At 41.6% G+C, this 18,900-nt stretch overlaps 1 protein-coding gene across 1 annotated transcript in view; it reads right to left on the bottom strand.

Moving 5' to 3' along the window:
• Window positions 1-18,900, bottom strand: part of pgm5 (phosphoglucomutase 5) — an 86,424-nt gene that overhangs the window by 5,328 nt on the left and 62,196 nt on the right. Inside the window, exon 10 of the mRNA XM_033972655.2 lies at window positions 8,182-8,319. Within this exon, the coding sequence (XP_033828546.1) occupies window positions 8,182-8,319 (138 nt within the window). The remainder of the gene's footprint in view (window positions 1-8,181; window positions 8,320-18,900) is intronic.

Here is an 18,900-nt window from a genome sequence, read left to right as displayed (position 1 = left end):
TGACCTACGTGAAAACTGATCTGACGAAAACTGATCTGACCTGTGTGAAGTTTGATCTGACCTGTATGAAAACTGATCTGACGGAAACTGATCTTGTGTGGAAAGTGATCTGACCTGTGTGAAAACTGATCTGAGCTGTGTGGAAACTGATCTGACCTGTTTGAAAACTGATCTGACCTGCATGAAAACTGATCTGATGAAAACTGATCAGTCCTATGTGAAAACCAATCTGACTTGTGTGAAAACTGATTTCACCTGTGTGGAAACTGATCTGACCAGTGTGAAGACTGAGCTGACCTGCGTGAAAACTAATCTGACGTGTTTGAAGCCTGACCTGACCAGTGTGAAAACTGATCTGAGCTGTGTAGAAATTGGTCTGACCAGTGAGAAAACTGATCTGACCTGTGTGAAAACTGGTCTGACCTGCGAGAAAACTGATCTGACTAAAACTGATGAGTCCTGTGTGAAAACCAATCTGAGTTGTGTGAAAACTGATTTGACCTGTGTGGAAACTGATCTGACCTGTGTGAAAACTGATCTGACCCGTGTGAAAACTGATCTAACCAGTGTGGAAACTGATCTGACCAGTGAGAAAACAGATCTGACCTGTGTGGAAACTGATCTGACCTGTGTGAAGACTGAGCTGACCTGTGTGAAAACTTTATGCAAATATTCACTCATTTTCAATCTGATGCCTACAACACGTTCAAATAAAGCTGGGACAGGGGCACCAAAAGAATGGGAAAGTTGAGGAATGCTCAAAAAACATCTGTTTGGAACATTCCACAGGTGAACAGGTTAAATGGAAACAGGTGAGTGTCATTCAGTCATTCAAAGCAAGGATGGGGCGATTTTCAGGTAGGTTCAAGCAGTCTAATGGTGCGTTCACACCGGGGAGTCAAGAACATGCTGGACGCCTCTAGTTGGACATCTTTGCATTTGAGGGCAGAAGCCTCTGACCAAGACGTGAGTCTGCGAGTGTTTTCCTGGTCTTTTTGTGTACAATGGCAGACCTGGTTGAGAGAGTGTCTTTGGTGTATTTATTGCATAAACGTCATCAACGGACGTGATCGGCTCGGCGGCAACGAGTTTGGTGAGTTTCATCATTTGCTTCAGGAGCTCCGTCTGGATGACCACCGTTTTCAGTGGTACTTTCGTCTGTCCCAAGCCCAGTTCGATGACCTTGCTGTCCTGCATTGGTGCGCGGATAATGTCCCAGGACACCAATTATAGGCGCTCGATTCCAGCTGTGGAGTGCCTGTCCATCTGTCTTCGGTTAGCAGATCTAAATATTAATACTTCTGGATGCAATAATAATAATAACTTATTTTGTATTCAGGTATTGGCAATTAAAAGTAGCTTAGAAATGTGTGAATCATTTTGAGTTATCTATTCTTGCTACTGCAAAGTCTACTGTCATTGTATTTGTGTGAAAACAGCGTTATAGATTATACAAATAAATAATAATAATAATAATAATAATAATAAGAGCCACCCACTTAACTATAAAGAGCTTAACATTGTCTATGGTTATGATTCATTATATTTATTTACTAGCAAATACTATACTACCAAAATTTTAAGATTGTATATTCTTTTGCTGTTTCTTGTTTGCAGGTACTAGCTGTCAGCTGTCAGCTTCACGTTCATCACATGTCCATTCAAGATTGACCCTAAGTACCAGGTTACACAGAGAAATTAATGAAACATACAGATGTACTTAACTCTTGTCTGCTTTTTTGATGTTTATTTATGGTCTTCTATTGGTAAATGAGGTAAGCTTTTTACGTTCAGCTAGAATGGGAAAGGATTCCTCTTGCAAAGCTTCAACAATTAGTGTCCTCAGTTTCCAAACGCTTGTTGATTGTTGTTAAAAGGAAAGGTGACGTAGCACAATGGTAAAATGCCCCTGTCCCAACTTTATTGGAACGTGTTGCAGACATCAAATTGAAAATGAGTGAATATTTGCATAAAAACAATAAAGTTTATCAGTTTGAACATTAAATATTATGTCTTTGTAGTTTATTCAGTTCAATATGAAAAGGATTTGCAAGTCATTGTGTTCCGTATCTTTACCAGCGTCCCAACTTCATTGGAATTGGGGTTGTACAAACAGGAGACATAACATGTAGAAGCAATGTTGATGATGCTTACACTTAAATGTCCACCTGTAATGATTCACTCTGCACAATGTTCATGGGTAAGTGTCCAAACCCATATAGCAAGTTTACAGTCAAACTGATCCAAGTCCAAAGTCCTGAGTCCAAAAGCACAAAAAGAGTAATTCACAAAAAACCAGCCATGCAAAAGGCAAGTTGGAAAAGGTAAAATGAAGAATGCTACTGAGGCCAGCACGTCCTTAGCCAGCCTCAGCCTCCTGCAGCAGACAGCTTTGTTAAGGGCTGGTCCAGACAGCTAGCCATTGTTTTTATCTGCACCCGACAAAATAATCCTCTTTTGTCTGGAAAGCTCTGCGCTGTGCTGTCCATGATGAGAACAAGGTCTCCCACTGCCAAGTTTCTTTTTGCACCTATTCATTGTTGTTGTTCTTGCAACTGAGGCAAGTATTCCTTCACCGATCTTTTCCAAAATAAATCAGTCATATATTTCTTCCACCTCCTGTTAACGTACATGTCCATGGGCTCAAACACATCTGGTGGCAAGGATGGCGAGGTCTTTAATAACAGCAGGTGGTTAGGAGTCAACGCTTCGAGGTCATTCACATCCAAGGAAGCCTTTGTGATTACTTTGCTGTTTATAATGGCCTCAGCCTCGCAAAGCACTGTGTGTAAGCCTTCTTCATCCAGACTTTGCACTCTTAAAGTGGAATTAAGATTTTGCAGACATATCTTATGAGGCGCGGACATATCTTATGAGGCACTGCCATGCCCCTCCGTGATGTGAGCCAGCTGGAGTGTTGCAGCTCCATTTTATTCCTCATTGCAGCATGACATCACTAATCTGCACCTGGTTCCACTGCTCAATAGCTGTTCTCTTCCCTGTAAAGTTAGTGCCATTGTCAGAACGAAACTCCCTGACTTGTCTTCTTCTGGGAATGAATATTATTAGTGCACTGATAAACGAGTCAGTTTCCAATGACTGTGCAATTTCAATATGAACTGCTCTGATAGCCAGACATGTGAAAATTACACAATATCTCTTCACCAAGCTCTTCCTGCTCTTTACTTTGAAGGAGCCGAAATAGTCAACACCCACGTGAGTGAATGGTGATTCATCAGGCACGATTCTGTCACATTGCAAGTCTGCCATGTGTTGGTGGTGTGCTGGCACTGCATTCAGTCGGCGACAGATGATGCACTCTATGGTACTTTTCTTGTCGCAGTACTCACACCAGTTATCCAGTATTGTTCCCTCAACTTGGACAACATATGGTTGCAACCACCATGGCCCACCTCCTGGTGAATGTGTCGAAGAAGAAGCTCTGAAATATGCAGATTTTTAGGCAGTATTATGGGGTGTTTTACCTCCATAGGCATAGACGAATTACTGAGTCTGCCATCAACCTCCATCTTGCAGCTGTGGGCAGAGCTTGCGGAGATGACTAGACTTTGAGATGACTGCCTGCCCTTTATCCAGACTGACCAGCTCCTCGGTGTAAGTCTTCAGCTGGCAAATCCTCAACAGCAAGACTGAAATCCACCTTTGTCCTCTTATACCTTTGCATATCCTCTTCCACTGTGTGCTCCTGCTGCTCCTTTGTGAGATCAGACTGTGCCAAGCCAAAGTTTAACTCTCTCCTTTTCAGAAGCCACTCTTTAAACCTCAGAATCCAGGCCACTGACTTCTTAATGCATGTCCAATTGGATAAGTACTGAATCAGGTGAGACACTGGTTCTTCCTTTGTCTGTACAGCATTTGCTGAAATCATTTTCTTCACCTCAGGATCTTCAGGGGAAAGCTGACCAATGTTCTGTGGACTCTCAGGACACTGACTTTCTGGCTGTAACAAGAAGTGAGGGTCTGACAGCCATGTAGCATACTTGATTAGTGTTTCAGCTTTCAAACCCCTAGAGACCATGTCTGTAGGATTACTCTCAGTGTCCACATATCTCCATTGTGCAGCGCTGGATGCCTTAAGGATTTGTGAGACCCGGTTTGCCACAAACACTTTGTATCATGACGTTTCATTTTGGATGTATTTCAACAATGACTCACTGTCTGTCCATAAAATTCAGCTGAAGCTCATTTTTTACAAAGCACATCCATGTGGCTAGCCATAGTTGAAGCTATAAGCTCCATCCTTGGAAGGGTCACAGATTTGAGGGGTGCAACTCCCAACTTTCCCATCACAGATGCAGTGTGTTGTTCAGAATTCTTGTTCTTTAACAGCAGGTAAATTATGGTTCCGTATCCGCTCTCTGACATCACAGAAATGATGCAGTTGGGCTGTGAAGACTTCTCCAAAGTGAGGCGGCTTCAGACACCTCCTCACTTTGTAGTTTACCAGCAGGTGGAGCTGTCCCATAAATTCATCCAGACAGGTCTCAGGAAAGTCATTTGTAAACTGCTGCTGCCATAACTCATCTAACTGAACAACAGAAACACGATTAACAGTTATGTTTCGCTGTTCACTGTCCGTCTCTCCACTGCCTCCTCCCAGTGGTCCATTTACTGTCCATCCCAGCATCGTTCTTGTGGCAAATGATCCTCCGTCCACACTACAAACCACCTTTAATGGCTCCAGAGCTTTTGGCACATTGGTTCCCATCAAGGGCTTGCATTGTTGTGTGGCAAATCAATTTCTCTCAAATGAGGCCATTTCTTAATATTGCTTTTTTTGGGATATTTCCTTTATACACTGGCATGGACACCTATGTGCACACTTTGGGCAACTCGAGGAACTCTTCTCCATCTAATGCCAGAAACTCCAGCCCAGACACCATGTTGCTGTTTACAACCTTTTCTTGGCCCATGGTCCATAGAAGAATATACCCATTTCTTCTAGTCATGTTGGGTTTGTGTAGGAGGCTCTCGTTGCAAAACACTGCAGTGCTTCCTTGGTCTAAGAATGCAAATGTGTTGATTATTTTGCTTCCCATTTTGGACTTAACTTGCACTAGAACGATAGGTAGCTTGCAGTCTTGGTCTCCAACCCCTGTAAGACCACTCAACACCTGCATAACGCAAGCCTCCATGCTCTTCTCAGTCTGCTCGGCACTCTCTGTGGAGGACAGTGGGATGTGGGATGCACAAACAACTAAAGCAGATGCCGTTCTTCATCAGGAAGTCCATCCCTTTCTCGTGTGCCATTTTTCCCAGCTGTGCACAATTAGCCAGTGTATGCCAGTGTATGTCCTGCTCCACAACAAATGCAAACATTACTTCCAGGTGTCTTTATTTCCTTTTCTTTTCTTGTAGACCGAGGCTTATTCTCTGCTGGACCAACTGTGGTGGCAAAGCTGGCACCTTTAGATCGAAGTTGTGGCTTGTGTTTGTTTAGCTTGCTTAATACAGGAGGATCTTGGATGTTTCCAAAGATTGGATCAGTGAGTATGCACACTTGTTTCTCAAAGAAGTCAGCAATATCTTAGAATTGAGCTCTCCATTTCTGCTGTTCATGGAGCTCGCAGGTGTGGCTCCACCACCTGTCTCTGAACTTATAGGGCAGCTTCTGTATGATGTTCAACATGTTAGAAGGCATGTGCAAGTCATGAAGATACTGTATATCCTCCATAGCATTGCAGCATTCCCCTAAAAACAGGCTGTAGTCCTGCATCTTTACATCCTCACCTTTAATGGGAGGCCGTGACAGAGTTTTGTCCATCTAACAAGACGCTACCTTTTGCTTATCACCCAACTGTTACTTTAATAAAGTCTGAGCTTTTGCATAGCCAACTTCTGGATTTCCTGACTAGTCCTTTGGCATAGCCCAGGAAGTACAAATGATCAGAATCATCTGACGTATTCCTCTCTGCTCCATTTTCAAATGCTTTTACGAATGTGTCGTATTTTAGAGGATTGTTGTCAAATACAAGGATCTCTCTCTTTGGCAGAGCTGTGAGGCATTGTTGTTGTATTAGCAAAGTTGTGATTTCATTCTGCCTTTTCATGATACCAAGAACATAATTTTTATTGTCCACATACAGTGCATTTGTGATAGAGTCTGAGGTAGGTTGTCTGTGCTTTGTAGTAACTGGCTCTGCACCATACATTTGTCATGATGTGGGTATTTCTGTTCCTGTTCTGTCTCCCTGTGTGCTCTTCCCCTTCCTTCAGCTGTCTGTACCTGGAGCTGGGCGGAGCTCTCAGCTCCTCCCACGCGCACCTGCTGTCCATCTGGCTAATCACCACACCTGCCGTGGATAAGAAGAGCTGGGAGAAGACACTCAGGGCGAGATCGTCTGCGTGTCCTCACCTGTTCCTGTGTTCCTGTCGTGCTCCGGCCCTGGATGTCTCTTGCCCGCTCTGCCCTACGCCCATCTGGTCTGCCTCCCGCTCCCTGTCCCCATGTGTGATAAGTGTACTGTCTGATCTGTCTTCTGCACCTTTTGTCAATAAACACCGTAAATCTGCCCCGAGTCTGCATCCCTTGGTCCGCTACACCCACCGTTACGACAGAACGATCTCACCACAATGGACCAAGCAGACTCGGGGTTCATTGGACCATACAACCTGCCCACCCTGCTTACCTGTCTGTCTCCTGATCACGGGCCTGTTCCCCGCTTGCTGTCCTGTACCAACCGGTCCACTCCCAACCTGTCCTCTCCTCGTCTGGACCTGGTCTGTAGCTCCGCTGGACACCATTTCACGTCCAGGGACCTCCTTGTGTCATCTGCCCCTCGTCTGGACCGTTGTAGCTCCGCTGGACACCGTTTCCCGTCCAGGGACCTCCTCGTGTCATCTGCTCCTTGCCTGGACCGTTGTAGCTCCGCTGGACACCGTTTCCCATCCAGGGACCTCCTCGTGTCATCTGCCCCTTGCTTGGGCCGTTGCAGCTCCGCTGGACACCGTTTCCCGTCCAGGGACCTCCTCGTGTCATCAGCTCCTTGCCTGGACCATTGCAGCTCCGCTGGACACCGTTTCCCGTCCAGGGACCTTCTCGTGTCATCTGCCCCTCGCCTGGACCGTTGTAGCTCCGCTGGACACCGTTTCCCGTCCAGGGACCTCCTCGTGTCCTCTGCCCCTCGTCAGGACTGTTGCAGCTCCGCTGGACACTATTCTCCGTCCAGGGACCTCTTTGTGTCCTCTGCCGCCTCGGTGGGACCCTCGCAGCTCCACTGGACACAGCTTTCCGTCCAGGGACCTCATTGTGTCTTCCGCCTGTTTCCTGGACCGTTGTTGCCCCACTGGACAGTCTACCGGCCCGCACCAGTGACATTTTACGGACACAATAGCAAAAAATCCCAGGATTATGTAGAGCCGATTAATACAAACATTTTCAGACCAAAATGACGAGCCTAACAGCAGCAATTACAGAGAGAGGGGCCACTGTTTTTCAATGTAAAGTGAATTAGAGCCGGAAGAGTGTTCATGCTCAGTTCCTATTTGGAATGTGGCGGCTAGCAGGTTAGCTATGTCCATTTATATATAGTCTATGGTGCATGCTGACTCAGGTGGGCAGGTCACTTCTCACTAGTGGTCCCAAAAAGAACACGCTTAGGAGCGCCCTTTTGCTGTTACGGGTCCAAAACTGTGGAATGCACTGCCCCTCAGAGTCACTTTGTTTTTAAAGCAGCTCTTACCTTTTCTCTTTAGCATTTCATTGTGATTACTGCTGACTTTTACAGTGTCTACTGTGTTTTTATATGTCTCTATTCTGTAACTATTTTTTTTGTCTTTTATAATTGTTGTCTACTGCACATCGGTCAGCTGTGTAGTCTTTGAAGTGCATTAGAAATACAGTTGGACTGGATGGAGGTTATACCCACTGCTTGTCTTCTGGGTTATATATATATATTGAAGATAAAAACCCTGTGTATTTCTTCTTTATTGCTAATGTTCACTACAACATAATTAAACAGTATTACTTCGTTCAAATGAGGACTGCTTCTATAGCACTGGACTTTAAAACCAGATAAAACCTCATTATGCCCCTCATTACTCCAGTCCTGTGTGTTCACTTTGAAAGGACCTGAGTTTCAGTATTATTGTTTATTGTCTCTATTTACTTCAGTGTCATATCGAAGTTCAAAATACTGTACGTTGAGGTGACAGGCCTACCTGAGTCTCGCGGCTATGTCTCTCAGGGTCCCGCTCAAAGCTCTCAGCATAAATTCGGACAGTGGAACCACAACCTCCGCCACTTCCGCTCACTCGGAAAATCAACCTAGAAGAGTCACTGAAGATGATCCTCAGACCCTGGACACATGTAAACAGGAAATATGGAATCTCAGGACTGTCACTTTATGTTATTTACTTATAAACCATATCTGCATCAGTTAATAACAAGACAGAGACTAAAGTGCTACAGAAAAACATGACCATTTACAGTTTTACCATCAATTACTGAAAAACTACATTTAAACATATGTAAAAGTATAAAGAATACACAAAACTGTGAGTTTGAGCATCTGGAAAAACACTGTATAAGACTATTATTGTTATTATTATTATTATTATTATTATTGTTGTTGTTGTTGTTGTTGTTGTTGTTGTTGTTGTTTGTTGTAGTTGTTGTTTGTTGTTGTTGTTGTTGTTGAAATCTAAACTGCCATCTTTAGCTGAATACTATGTTCTGAATACTTAGAATACTTTTACATGTAGTTGCATTTAAAATATAGAGTAAAGACAGACAGACAAGACGAGATAAAAAAAAAAATCTTTGTTGGTTTCAATGTTTGCAGCAAGACAATATTCTCCATAAATTAACTTTAGAGGCGGCAGTAACAAAAATCGCCACTAGAGGGCGCCATTCTTCTACAAAAGCCTTGAACTTCAGCTCTAGCCAAGGGTTTTAGAGTGATGAAACACTTGCACTGTTGTTATAGCAACAAAACACTTTATACACGTGAATGACATAAATATTTGATCAAATGTAAAACTTTTGTTGAACCTTTGTTTTATTTCTTTTCGAACAGTAATATGTTGATAAAAACAAGCATCATGTTAATGTGTCTTTGTTTTAGAAAGTGATCTAACCCTGCAAAGGAACTGTGTTTATGTCAAATAAAACCTTAATGTGTGTGAGCACAGGGAGTACACAGAGGTCTGGGTGAGTACACAGTAGTACGCAGGAATACAAAGAGGCCTGGGTCAGAACACAGGAGTACACAGGAGTACACAGAGGTCTGGGTGAGTACACAGTAGTACCCAGGGGTACACAGAGATCTGGGAGAATACACAGTAGTACATACACAGTAGTACACATGAGTACACAGAGGCCTGGGTGAGTACACAGGAGTTCACAGGAGAACACAGAGGCCCGGGTAAGTACTCAGTAGTACACAGGAGTACACAGTAGTACACAGAAACCTGGGTGAGTACACAGTAGTACACAGAAGTCTGGGTGAGTACACATTAGTACACAGTAGTACACAGGAGTGCACAGTAGTACACAGGGGTACACAGGAGTACACAGAGGCCTGGGTGAGTACACAGGAGTACATAGAGGTCTAGGTGAGTGGTACTGGGGCCTCTGTGTCTGAGAGGGACCAGATAAGACTAAAGTAATGCTGACGAGGCCAACGAAGGAATTCCACAGCTCCTCTTCTTCCTCAAAGTACAAATACACAAAGTACAACTGGGGATATGTTTGTTTGTTTTTTTTGTTTTTTTTATAAACCAACTCAAAATTACTTTAAAAGAGCAGAGATTCATCAGACTCTGTTCTTATTTATGGAGCTACTCAAACAAATCAATGTATTCAGAACAGAAACTTCAAATTCAATGATCTACAATAACACAACATAGAGTGAGTTACTATGGTGTAATGTAAAGTTTCATGTTCTGTCAAGGGACACACCAATCCCATACGGACAAATATCAGTTCTGTTGATATCTTGTTTGCACATACAACCTTAACAGCTCCACAACACATTTGGATCAGCTTTGTCTTATTTTGTTTCAGTATAAAGGAAATAAATGCTGTTTTCACTCTCTGCTCTGGTATTAGTTAATATCGGAAATTGGCACATTCATATAGCCATAGTATCAGAATCGATATCAGTATCGGAACTGAAAAAGCTGTAGTTTTATCTCATAAGGCTGTCAGGCTGATTTAAAGCTGTCTGTTACCTCATTATAACTAAATAAATTAAGCCATCATTTTCTTGCATTTCTCAAATTCTGGATAAAACAAAAATGTAACTTTTACAAACAATTCAAATTCTATTATTTAGCTAAATTATGTGAAAAAACTTGACCTGTAAAAGTCCATATTAAAACTAATCTGTCTGACGTTGAAAAGTATTTGTGAATGTGAATCTCTGTTACATTTCTTCTTCATAGGGTCTCAGAACCTCTCACTCAACAGACCGCACAGCTAAAAGTAAAACATTAGCATGTTTAGCATGTTGCTAATCTGGCTCCAGTTACATCCAAGTGTCGGTGAACAGAGACAGGGTTAATAAGAGATCTCCGACTGACAGCTTCTCTTTTTCTCTCTTTCCTTTCTTTCTCTCTTTTTCTGCTCTCTCTATCCCTCTGTACTCTCTCATTCTCTCTCCACCCCTCCTTTCTCCAACATTCTCTCTCTCTCTCTCTCTCTCTCTCTCCCTTCCTCTTTAGCCCTTGTGACTCCTCTGGCATTGACTCTTCCTCTATCTGTTTTCTTTTTCTCTATCCCCTCTTGCTATCTCTGAACTCCTCTGTACTCCCTCATTCTCTCCCGCCATCCTTCGGTATTATCTCATTATTTCCCTCCACCTCTCTCTTCCCTATCACTTTATCTCCTCCTTTCTCCAACATTCTCTCTCTCTCTCTCTCTCCCCCTCTTTAACCCTTGTGACTCCTTTGGCATTGACTGTCTCATCTTTCTCCCTCCCCCTCTCTCTCTTCTCTCACCCTCTCCCTTTGTTCTCTCTCTTCTCCCTCATTCCATCTCTCTTGCTCTCTTTCTCTTGTCTTTCTTTCTTTCCCTCTCTCCTCTCCCTTTTTAACCCCTGTGACTCCTCTGGCATTGTACCTCTGGCATTCACTCTCTCTCTTCTCCCTCATTCTCTCTCTCTCTCTTCTCAATCATTCCCTCTCTCTGTGTCGTTCTCTCTTTTTTTCTCTCTTTCTCCGTCTCTCCCTCAATCCACACAGAGTTAGCAGACCCATAATAGCTCTTTACAGGGACAATGGCATTCAAATCTCTGGGGCTGTGTGTGTCAGTCGGTCTTGCCCACAGAGGCCGATAGAGACCCACAGAGGACCACAGAGGACCAGAGACCCACTGAGGCTCACAAAGGACCACAGACGACCAGAGGCCCACAGAGGACCACAGAGGCCGACAGAGACCCACAGAGGACCACAGAGGACCAGAGACCCACTGAGGCTCACAAAGGACCACAGACGACCACACAGTCCCACAGTGGTCCCCAGAGGTCACAGAGGCATACATTCCACTGCCTGATAATCCCAAATATCTGCCCTGGTTTCTATTTTAGTGAGGAGCCAACACGGTATTTTACATGTAACATGGAACTGAAATCTAGCAATATTAAAGCATATTAAGGTTCAAATGGTCAATGGTCACATTTTTATATAGCACTTTTCCACCTCCAAGGCTCAAAGTGGGTTACATCAAGGAACCACTCGCCCATTCACACACACATTCATACACCAGTGTACACAGACACTGGGGGGTGAGGTGGGTTAAGTGTCTTGCCCAAGGACACAACAACAACAGCGTTCATCTGTGGGTGCTGGAATTGCACCACCAACCTGTGGGTCAGTAGGTCTGACCACTCTACCAATTAAAGCCACACCCAGCGACAAAGGCTCTTGCCAACCCTTGTGACCGCGGGCACACGCCATAGTTAAGTTCATCACTCTCGTCCACACTTTCATTTCCCCTCACCCCCAAAAACAGGGTCTATGTAATACTACTCTCTCCATTCCAATGAGACTATTTCTAACATTGTCACACCTCCACATTTTTTTCACACCAGTTAACCAAAACCCATGTTTTTCTATGAGTAATGTTTTGTAGAGCTGTTCAAATTTTCAAGGGGTCGCTGTAAGACATGAAAGAAAGGTCGCGAAACAGCCGATGTTATGTGAAATTTTCAAAATTTTCTTAAATTTCAAAATCTTATAACAACTTATTAGCTTAATCAAAAAATGTGAAATTTGGCACAGTGATTTCAGGTTGTCCCCATCAAAAAAGTCTGGGGGCCAAAGTTGAAGTCTGCATGGTGTTGCCATGGCGATGCCTGGACAAACCCATGTTATTCCATTTAAGTCCTTCAGTGCTTCCAATGTGTGTTGACTTTGTTTAGTGACGAGTAGAGCCAAAAGCCGCAATAAAAGATAGATCTTTATGGACTGCCGGGCCCGCCGAGTGTGAAGCGTGGCCCATGAGGGCCCTTCGATGCTGCTTGAGGCTTTAATTTTTACATACATTTTTTTCCCTTTCAGACTCCCATTGGCCCCATGAAAATCAAACTTTGAAGTAGTGCTACTGAGTCATGTTTCATCATTTTTTCCCAGGTCTTTGGTCACAATTAGAACTCATAGAGTTCTAATTTTTGATACCGGTCACTGGCATGTCGGGATGCGTTTACTACTTGATTTTTTCCATTTTCCGGGCTCCGGACATGGTTTTAATTTGTCCTCACCAGGATGTAGTCCTAGACTCAGGCCTAATAATAAAAATGGAATTTTTTCCAACCAATTTTTTTTCCTAAACAATAAAAAAGTCATGTGACTTTCTCAGATTATGCCCCATCACAAAGCCTTTATGAGATTCTGAAAAAAAAGCCAATGAAGATCACGCCTAATCTACATCCACATTTGCTGGGCCACGCCTCAAAGTCAATGGGAGGGTAGAAATCGTTAAGAGGTCATCATGACCACACTTATTTTTAAAGAAGTTTTGATCCCAGAAATGTCCTGATTATGCTGCCTCAGTTTGGAGTCCGTCAGATAAAAACCCTAGGACAAGTTTGTTCAAATTGGCCGCCTTTGTGTAGGAGATAGGGTTTTGCCCCCATAAAAAAAAAAACAAAAAAAAAACGCTGCAGTTTTGAGTTCCTCCATTTGAACTGAGTCACAGACAAGAGTTTGTAATAGGGTCAAGTTGACTCAGCACACACTTCAGAACACGCTTCAGCACCTTCTTATTTGACCAAGAGCTCCCTTATTTGACCAAGAGCTCTCATTCATTCCACATATAAACCAAGCCAGTAGAGCAGCTTTCTTCCACCTTTGTAATATCGCCAAAAACTGAAAAAATTCTGTCTAAATGTGACACTGAAAAACGTATCCATGCATTTGTTACATCAAGGTTAGATTACTCTAACTCCTTACTAGACGCATGCCTTGAATATTCTATAAAAAGCCTTCAGCTAGTTCAACATGCAGCCACCAGGCTCTTAATGGGAACTCAATTCAATTTTCAATTTTTAATTTCAATTTCAATTTAATATATTTATTTAATTCATTAAAACAAAACAATCCGCATAACTGCATACAGTATTACGGCTTTTGTACAATTTTGTTAAGTGAATGAAAGGGCACAGAAGGAAGCAAAAGCTTATAATATCTGTCCCTCATCAACTCTGACTCTTATTCACTACATTATACAAAGTCAAACATAAATGTACAGCTACTTTATGAAAAAAAACAAAAAAAAAAAACAAAAAAAAAAAACACAAAATCATCCTGTCACATATCAGTTATATATCTTCTTAATAATGATAATTTCAAACTTTTCTTAAACATATAAATGGATTTGGATTCTTTAATATTACTTTCTAGGCTGTTCCAAAGACTGACTCCCTTGATTGAAATACATCTTTCCTTTGGTTTTGTTCTGAACACTGGTTTAGAAAATACATCAGTTCCTCTTAATTGATATCTATTTTCTCTCTTTCGAAATCTATTTTGCAACTTCTCTGGTAACACTTTTTGATGAGCTTTGTACATGGTTTTAAGAATGCCACATTCCACCAATTCGTTAAATTTCAACGTTTCTAACTGAATAAAAATTGGATTTGTATGTTCTCTATATCCACTTCCATTGATAACTCTAATAGCACGCTTCTGTAACAGAAAAACTGGTTCAATGTAGGTTTTACAAGCACTTCCCCACACTTCAATGCAATATGTCAAATATGGAACGATCAATGTGTTATACAATAAGAACAATGCATCTCTGTTGAGAGACTCTTTCACCTTGTGTAATACGGCTATGGTTTGTGATACTTTTGATCTTACTTGCTCTATGTGGGATTTCCACGTCAGCTGTTCATTAATCATAACTCCTAAAAAACGAAATGTACTTGTTCTTTCTATCTCTAATCCTTGTGTGAATAATCTTACCTCTAAATCTTTCTTCTTACAACTAAAGACCATAAATTTAGTTTTGCTAATGTTTATACATAGCTTGTTAGCATTGAACCATTTTAATATTTTTTGAAACTCATCTTCTACATTTTTTATAACCTCATTTATGTTTTTTCCTGAGTAAAATAATGTGGTATCATCAGCAAACAAGATGCAATTTAGTAATTTTGATACAGACATAAGATCATTCACATAAAGGAGAAAAAGTACTGGCCCCAAGACCGAACCTTGGGGTACCCCACACGTTACTTGACGATGTTCTGATTTTATGTTGTTAATTTCCACAAATTGATAACGGTTCGTTAAGTAACTTGTGACCCATTTGTGTGGTACACCTCGTATACCATACTTGTATAACTTCTGTAATAATATTTCATGATCTAGAGTCTCAAATGCTTTTTGAAGATCGACAAAGATACTAACTAAATATTGTTTCTTGTCCATGGCATTAGTGATTTCTTCAGCTAGATCCATTAATGCTGTGGCGGTTGAATGATTGGAACGAAATCCATGTTGGTTCTTACTTAAAATTTTGTATTTTCCAATAAATTTATTTAATCTGCTAACAAATAGTTTCTCTAAAATTTTTGAGAACTGCGAAAGCAGTGATACAGGTCTATAATTTGAGAAATCATTTTTATTTCCTTTTTTAAAATGTGGAATGACTCTGGCCACTTTCATGTGATCTGGAAATATTCCTGTGCTGAATGAAAGATTACATATATATGTGAAAGGCTCAATAACAACGTTTATCACTTTCTTGATCAATAACATATTAATATCAGTGTAATCATTAGATTTTTTATTTGGACAATTTTGAACAATTGTCAAGACTTCATTTGCCTGCACACTCTCCAAAAACATACTGTTTACATTATCAGCTATTGCTCCATCATTGTTGCTTTCTTTTGGGATATTGTTTGATAAATTTGGGCCAATGTTAGAAAAGTAATGATTAAATTCATTTACAATTTCTTCTTTCCCAAAAATATCTACATTATTTTTTGTAAAATAGTTTGGAATATTTGAAGTTACCTTACCTTTTTGCAAGACCGTGTTTATTATACCCCATGTATTTTTTATATTGTTTTTATTCTCATCCAATAATTTGGTGTAGTAATCTTTTTTTTGTCTTCTCATAATTGATACAAGCTTGTTTTTATATTTTTTATACCTAACTTCTGAATCTTTTGTTCTCAATTTGAGAAATCTTCTGTAAAGACAATTTTTCTTCCTACATGCGTTTTTCAATCCGTTTGTCATCCATGGATTAAGAGTATTTTTCTTATCGTGTGCACATATTTTAGTAATTTTGCAGTTTTTGTCATATAAATTGAGAAACGTTGTCATGAAAGCGTTATAAGCACTATTTAAATTATTTGTATATACATGATTCCAATTTTGTTTTTCAAGGTCTTCTCTGAAGGCCTCCAGAGCCTTACTAGATTTATCTCTTACTAGCATTGCTGTTACATCCTGCGCAAGCTCATCAAAACACAATTTTTCACAGATAATAAATACAGGAAGGTGCTCGCTCACATCTGCCATAAAGATACCACTGATAATATCACCATGTATATTTGTATATATATTGTCTATGATAGTCGCACTATGACCAGTAATACGAGTTGGTTTAGTTATCATCGGGCATAGACCAACTGTTTCCATATAATTCCGAAAGATATTTGTTGCTGCTTGATTTCCCAGGTCTATGTTAAAGTCACCACACAAAATAACTGATTTGTTAACGTTCTCAAACATTTCAAGGATCTGATCTGTAAATAAGTCAACACCAGCCCCAGGCGGTCTATACACACAACTAATTAATACGTTTTCCCCATTATCATTAATGATTTCTATGGTAATCAATTCCATCAAGTCACTCCCAGTTATCGTTTTTTGTTCAACCAGTTTACATTTTAGATTTACATCCACATAGAGGGCAACACCTCCTCCTTTTTTATTAACCCTGTTTATATAGAACATGTTATAACCATCAATCTGTACTTTATCCATATGTATGTCCTTTAACCAACTTTCAGTGATAGCAATTACTTTGAAGGCGTGTTTAAAATCACTGAACAGCTCTTTAATTTTATCCAACTTATATTTCAAACTTTGACTATTGAGGTGAATGATGGAAAGTGCTTTATCTGAGACCTTGTCTGTTCTGGTGTTAAACTGTTGAACTGTAAAATAATGACTTTCTCCAGGTGTTAATAACTTATGTGCGACATCAGATTCAATATCATAGATTTTATCTTCCTCATTTGTGTCAATATTAATGTCCATATAACTATTTAATGTGTTTTACGTCCACAACTGTGTGTATCCAACCTTACTTCTCCTTTGGTCCATGTTGACAGTCCTTCTCGGCCGTTATCTTCCTCTTTCAATGTCCGTTTTTATACTTCTCAAGTTCTTTCAAGTCCCTGATCATCCTTGATGCTCCATCGTTGTCTCTTATCCACACATTGCCATTACGTGTCCATGTCCCAGTTATTTTCCTCTGCTTTCTCAACAGTCTTGCTTCCCTCGCGATGCCACCATTTTTCTTTGTAAGATGTTCGTTTATAAACACGTTTGTGTCCTTTAGTTTCCTAGCCTGTATTAAGACATCGTTTTTCATGTTCCTGCTAATGAACCGTATTACAATAGCAGGTCTTATTTTCTCTGACTTTCTGGGTAGTGTGTGACAAATCGAAATAGCTTCTTTACAGATGTTTATACTCTTACTGTTCAAAAAGTCCACCACCTCTTGCTCCAGCGACAGCAACTCCCCTCTCGGCGCGTCCTCTGAGGTGTCGGCGTTAGCTGCCGCACGTGCGTAGGTCCGGTGTCGAGTCTCCAGCCCCGAGATGATCAAGTCCTCCCTCCGCGTGTACTGCTCCAGCTCGTCGACTCGCTGCTCCAAGAAAGTAATCCTTTTATCCTTCACACTCATCATAGTTTTCAGGGTACTTCATCCACGAGTTTGAGCAGCCGCTCCTGTTGCGATGTTAACTTTGCCAACTCTCCAGACATAAAGTTCAGTGATCGCTTGATCTCCTCCATATCGTCTGTCTTTGGCATGTTCTTGTCTTCTTGTTAAGTGCTTTTCCAACACTAGGCTCCGCGCAGTTTGTGCTAAGGATAGTGCTAGCACCGGTTAGCCCAGATGTGACTAAGCATGCAGCTCCATCCTCGTCTCACGATCAATTGTTGATCCGAAATCCACTGCATCAAAAGGTTTACTGAAATGATCAGTCCAATTCTGTATGTTTATGTTTCTTTTTGGTGCAAAGAGCGTCCGCGTTTTGTCTCCCGAGCCGGCGTCAGGTGGTGAGCCGGCGTCAGGTGGTGAGCGTCAGGAACTAAGAGAAGAGAGCACATCACACCAGTGTTGGAGTCTCTTCACTGGTTTCCTGTCGAGTTTAAATTCAAAGTTTTCCTCCTGACATATAAAACCATAAAGGGCATGGCCCCATCGTATCTGCAAGATGCTATAGTAACATATCATCCAAACAGACCACTCTGCTCTCAAAATGCTGGACTACTGGTGGTTCCTAGAGTGTCTAAACGCACACTAGCAGGAAGAGCTTTCACTTACCAAGCTCCTGTGTTATGGAAGCAGCTCCCTGCCCATGTTAAAGAAGCTGCTCCAGTCTCTACATTTAAGACCAGGCTTAAAACATGGCTGGATGACCCGGTGCCTGGCTGGGGTGGCTCCCTCTCTGGCCCTTAGTTGAGTTGGCTCTGGCCCTATAGACCTGAACTCTATTTGCAAATGGATGCATATTAGTCCTGGACACATCTGCAGCCTGTCCGTCCATGGGAGTGGATCTCTCCTTCACTGTGGTTTTCCTTAAGGCTTCTCATATTTCCTTGGGCTTTCTGGGTTTTTGTTTTTTTTGCGTTTTTCCTTACCAAGAAGAAGGGTCTTAAAGATAGGGGCTGTTCTGGGACAGTTATCCATTTGCTTGTTTTCTGTTGATTAATTTGCTTGTCTGTTTCTCTTTCATTCTTGATTCTCTAACTTTCTGTTGGTTAAATCAGTTTTCATGTTCAGCCCTAAGAGGCAACTGGTGTTGTGATTTTGGGCTTTAGAAAAATAAATTGAATTGAATTGACATGCTTCTGCACACACTTCAGAACACACTTCAGAACATGCTTCAGAACACGCTTCAGCACAGACTTTAGAACACGCTTCAGACCACGTTTCAGCCCACGCTTCAGCACATGCTTCAGCATATTGCCCCGAACACACTTCAGCATAGACTTCAACACATGCTTCAGCACACGCTTTAGAACACACTTCATCACACACTTCAGAACGCGCTTCAGCATACGCTTCAGAACACGCTTCAGCATGTGCTTCAGCATGTGCTTCAGCATGTGCTTCAGCACACATTTTAGAACATGCTTCAGCACAGACATCAGCACGCACCTCAGCTCACACTTCAGAACATC

This window comes from Periophthalmus magnuspinnatus, chromosome 9, assembly GCF_009829125.3.
Source record: "Periophthalmus magnuspinnatus isolate fPerMag1 chromosome 9, fPerMag1.2.pri, whole genome shotgun sequence".
Lineage (NCBI taxonomy): Eukaryota > Metazoa > Chordata > Actinopteri > Gobiiformes > Gobiidae > Periophthalmus > Periophthalmus magnuspinnatus.
The sequence above is the reverse complement of the archived record's forward strand: the minus strand, read 5'-3'. Positions and strand labels throughout refer to the sequence as shown.